The sequence below is a fragment of the Strongylocentrotus purpuratus genome, unplaced genomic scaffold, assembly GCF_000002235.5.
Source record: "Strongylocentrotus purpuratus isolate Spur 01 unplaced genomic scaffold, Spur_5.0 spur5_scaffold_15, whole genome shotgun sequence".
Taxonomy (NCBI): domain Eukaryota; kingdom Metazoa; phylum Echinodermata; class Echinoidea; order Camarodonta; family Strongylocentrotidae; genus Strongylocentrotus; species Strongylocentrotus purpuratus.
The window spans coordinates 20,529,843-20,535,264 of record NW_022145600.1 but is presented as its reverse complement, the minus strand read 5'-3'; the positions used below and the strand labels follow the sequence as shown (position 1 = coordinate 20,535,264).

General features: G+C 35.8%; 1 protein-coding gene across 1 annotated transcript; it reads right to left on the bottom strand.

Annotated features, from left to right (window-relative positions):
• Window positions 1-1,832: 1,832 nt before the first annotated feature.
• LOC105437007 (lactadherin-like) lies at window positions 1,833-4,234 on the bottom strand. Its single transcript, XM_030986385.1, has 3 exons — window positions 3,815-4,234; window positions 2,923-3,072; window positions 1,833-2,066 (listed from the first exon to the last, which is right to left on the bottom strand). Exons 1-3 carry the CDS (start codon window positions 4,022-4,024, stop codon window positions 1,890-1,892), a joined length of 537 nt encoding a protein of 178 aa, XP_030842245.1. The 5' UTR covers window positions 4,025-4,234; the 3' UTR covers window positions 1,833-1,889.
• Between the last annotated feature and the right edge of the window lie 1,188 nt (window positions 4,235-5,422).

The window sequence follows — 5,422 nt, the reverse complement described above, 5'->3', positions numbered from 1 at the left end:
CGGTGTGTTTATACTCTACTAGCAATACTAGCGAATACTCCTACTTTTCAAATTGTAATAGCAATTACCAAAAATATGAATAATGATAAGGATCATGATATGAATAATAAGAATGGTAATAAAAATGATAATAACAATAATATATAATAACATAGTAATAATAATGATAATAGTAATTACAATACTACGCATGATGAGAATGATAATAATAGTTATGAAAAATGATAATATTATTATGATAATAGCAATAATAACTAGTCATATAATACTTGTTTGGAACAAGTATAGGTGGGTTGGTCAACTAAAATTTGAGACAAAATAGAGCATAAATAAGCGAGATACTGCTTTAAAATTCTTAAAAAAACAATACCATGTAGATTCACGACGTGAACGAAATTCACCTTCTATAGGCATAACACGCAATTTAAGAACTTTCTGATATGTGCCCTTTAATCGTAATTTTCACTATGATGACGTGATCAAAATGAAAAATAGTGGATACTAATCTTGTAGAGAGTTGTCTTAGCTACATGATATCGAAATTTGGAAGAAAATCAATCAATATTTACAGAGATACAATCAATTTTACATAAATATGCTGACTTCATAATATGCAAATTCCTATTTTGAGTTCCAAGGCCATTATGATGATGTCACGATACACTTAATGGCCAAATGAGACATGGAATCATATCTTCGACTCATACTCTATCTAAATATGAAAAAAATTGAAGGTCACGGTTCATTCCAAAGAGCTATAATGGATTTTGTATAGGCATGTTTTGCCTATATATGCTATGTATTAAAAGAGCTCGTGCACACGGACATTTTCTTGAATTATTGACGCTCATCTTGTTATTAATGGTCATAAAGAGATAAACATGGTATCAAATTGTTAAAACAAATATGGGAATAATCATAAAAGAAAAAAAAGTGGCGATTCTACGTTGTGTAATGGTGTTACGCGCGAAAACGCGCGCGCATGCGCGTGTGCACGATTTTTTATAAAATGCTTAAAATGACCTTAAACATATGCAAAATAAATTTGAGACGATTATGAGCATTTTGAAATTTTGCGCGCGCATAGACGCACGGACGAACGCGCACGTGCGCGTTTTTTGACCTGAAATTGACCGGAATGATATTGACCTTTAGGTAAATATGAATGAGAAATGGCTTTTGGTTATGAAGATATGATCATGAGTTTATTTTCCGAAAATTCCACAAAATGGCGCCTAGATGACGTCATCAGTCAAGGTCAAGGTTGAACAAAATTATGTGTTTTGTTTTAATGCATATACATATGTGTGTTAAATTTCAAGGTATTTGATTGAACCATTTTAAAGTTATCTTGATCACAAAAAAGTGGGTCGAAATAAGAAAAATAAATAAATAATAAATAATAATAATAATAATAATAATAATAATAATAATAATAATAATAATAATAATACATATGATTTATAAGGCGCCAAATCCACTTGACAGTCAAATGCTCAAGGCGCAGCTTGTGCAAAAGATAAAATACATACATGATACATTTATACAAAGTGCAATAGGAAAGGTACAGACATGAAAGGTAATGGTAATCAATTATAAGCTAAATTAAACAGATATTTCTTAAGATTGTTTTTTAACACTTCAGCAGAACTGCTATTCTTAACCCATTGAGGGAGAGTATTCCATAACGAAGGCCCAGCATGAGCGAAGGTTCGCTCCCCCCACTTTGTTTTAACCCTAGGAGTAACAAGTAAGCCAGAGTTTTGAGTTTTAATAATAATAAAGGCAATCTTAACAAAATTATAAGGTGGTCTGTATTAGATACAGCCCACCTGATAAAGATAATATTAATCATAACAACATAATTAAAAAAATAACACCATTACAATTTAGTAGAAGTCTTCATGCTGTAAAACTTCCGTTAATTCAGCTATGCCAAGAACTTCATATCTCATGCCCTGGTGCTCCTGCCACGTGAGTGGGTGTATTCTGACGTATCGAGCAGTGACTGGTCGAGGGAACAGTATGATCTCGGGAGTGGTGTTATCGTAGTTTGCTGGGTAGACCTGAAGATTATGAGGAAGAAATTATCATTTTAAGGACATTGTATGCATTTTTCGGTTCAATTTAAAATAATTTTTTAACATCATCTTTCGCCGCATAAGCTGAATTACATTGTGTCCTCAAAAGTAAAATAAAATTTGAAATACAAGTATATTAATTGCTATGGAATACACATGGTAGAATTTGGTAAAAACGATGTAAGCTGCCATTGTCATGTTTAAAGAAGATTATCAGGTTTGCAGTTACAAACAATTCAATAAACAAATTTCGGCTACGAACAAAAAGATCAAAAGCACACGGGTGAAAATTGATTGTCTGTTTTCGAACTTTTTATCTGAAATTATTCGGTTTTATTTTGTTTTAATCTTGTCTCCTTTTCCTTTCAATGTATCTTTCTTCATTCTCTTTCTCTAATGTTCTTCTCGAGCTTTCCTTTTGTATTTGTATTTTTTTAGAATAAAATTAAAATCAAGCAGTTAATCAATCAAGCTGATCGCCTGTCTGATTATCATGATACTTATGTTTGGAATTAGAAATGTCAACAACTGTTTGCCAAACAGCTTTTTGGGGAAAATGAGTATGGTTAAACCCGCCACTCGAAGATTTTTACTTTTTTGAAGCACTTCATGACCATTTTGAAGCGCAATTTGTGTTAGGGCTTCAATACTACACCATGTCACAGACACTGATAGCACGTTGGGCCATGCATCTCAGATTTGTAAAACTTGAAACCTTGTTAATCAATAACGGGTCGACGATACAACATTTTCCTATGCCTTTTGCACACAAAGCCTCGCATTGAACGATACCGGCTATATATATTGTATATACTCTAAATTACCTGTGCTCAGTACTTACTTTTTGTTCACCACATTGTGGTTCCAAAGCGTAAGTCCACGCCACGTCATCCAGCGAATAGGATACCTTGACAGAAGTAATCCATTGTTCCCACCCCCATCTGCCTTGTACGATAACACCTGTGACGGTAGAGGTCTTTCCAAGATCTATCTGACTCGTCAATGTATTAATAGAAGTAAGACTTAGCAACTGATAAATTTATATATATTATGAAATAACTTTGACAACGAAAAAATTTGGCTACTCTGTCGGAAAAAAATACACATTTGTAAGTAATGCAAGTTAGAGAATGCAGGTGCGTAGCTTTATCAAAGTTTCCCATTGCTGTCCTTCCTTTTGTGATAGGTTTAGAACACCAATGCCAGGCGCAACAACTCAAAAAATTACGCAACGACTCAGGGGGGGGGGGGGGTAAGGTCTTTATTGGGGGGTTACCCTTTTTCACAAAAAATAAACAGTTTTATTTTATTTTTTATTTTTTAATATAAAATTAAGGGACAAAAATAAAATGTGCTCTTACCATAATATCTTTAATAGAGGGTTTCCAACTGTCCAAGGTAATGCGAAAAAAAGTTTAAAAGTAGGTAGATAATTACCAAGAAATGTGTCGGTAAAAATTACGGATAGTTACAAATAAATACTTGCTGTCAAAGCAGTAGGGCGAGGTATTGTAAATCATCAATGATTAATATCATCTTTAGGGTTCGGGTGAGGGTTTCATTTGGACTTTACGTTATTAATATTGGAGTTAGATAGCGCTAGGTCTACCGTTGCAGCTAAGAATTCAGTAAGTGTACGACCTTCAGGAAGAACGGCATTTATGCTAGAGTGGCTTACCGATGTGGGGGGGGGGGGGGTGGGTTGTTGTTATAATTAGTGTTATCGGACTCACCTTGACCCATTTATCTATGTCATCATCCTTGGCAAGCCATGCTACATTTTCCTCGTGTGACGCTCCGCCGTTCAATCTTCCATCTGATGCAGTGTAACGATGATCAAAACTGGACGAGGAGGTAAGACTAGAGTTTGGGATTCGTCCATCTTCCACTCCCATTCCTTCCCCTCGAATAGGACGTGAACAGCTTACCTCTTCATGGTTCATTGCAGCTGAAGACAACAAACGTACAGACAAACTTTGTCAGTGTATAAAAGAGATCTATTTGGTCTTTTATTGTTTAGAATTTAGTTGCTAAAAGAGTTTCCAGAAAACCCAAACTCTTTTAACTCATTTTAATTCAACTACTACGAACACAGGCGTGCATAATAGCAAACTAGAAATTAACACGAGTAAACTTTTAGAATACCACCTCTTAACAACAGGACGAACAAGAAAATACGACTGCCCCCAAGTTTTGGGTCGTTTTTGGAGTCGATTTGACGATTAGATTTAGGTATTAGCGTCGTCGGTGCCGTGCTTGCCAATGTTCGCATCTCCAGCCGATTATTTAAACCGTTCGATTACATCACCTACATAGACACTATGGCCCGAATTCACAAAGCAAGGTTTGAGCTCAGACCAAGGTGTAACAAAAGGAGGTTTGGCGAAACAAAAGGAGGTTTGAGCTCAAACCTTGGTCTGAGCTCAAACCTTGCTTTGTGAAATCGGGCCTAAGTGTTGTGGTCCGGTGGATAAGCCACCGGGCCAAAGAACAAAGGGTCCGCAGTTCGATTCCCTGCCCTACACAAGTGTCCTTTAGCAAAACATCAATCTATACATTCCCAGGTGTGAATGTGTACCTGGTATTCTTCAGCGCTAGTTACTCTATAGTCAGTATAATTAATGTCTAGCGCCATGAGCGTCACAGCTTGACGTGACGGAAAGGAGCGCTTTAAAAAGAAGTGACATGTCCTCATTTAAGTGGCCCAAACATATATCATTGTGTGCAGCTCTTAATAACCGCAAGGAAAGGCGCTTCATTAAAATACCTTTTGGATTGGCTTGAATAGAATATGTTTGGGCCACTTCGGCTTGAATAGAAGAAGACATTATAATTATTCTAATCCTTTTTTTGCTTCTGGGTCTTTTAAATGATGTAGCCTTACCCACCTAATAAGTCATTGAGAGGTCCATAGCCAATGAGTTCTAGCCTAAGGGCCCGTTGTGTATTATTGGCCGTCTTTGGATGGATACGAAAGAATCGGCATTCGATCGGCTTAACGATGGTGTGCACCACAATACTATTTGGGTCGTAGTTTCCAGTGTAGACCTAAACGAGATAATACAACTAAAAGGTGATGAGATCAGCTTGAGTTTGAAATGTTGAATTTCCAATATCTAATGATCAAAACAACTATGCTACTTTTGAAATGAATTTTTCCTTTCTTTGCTGCTATTCATCTGCAATACCTCTGTTCAAAAATTGTCCATACCTTTTCATTTCTTCTTCAAATTTTAACACAATAATAGGGGAAAATCTTCATCTGCATATCTATTGCCACCTTTTTCTTTACAGTCATATTGATGTCATTCAATTACCAGTATCCTGGACCTTTATAAGAC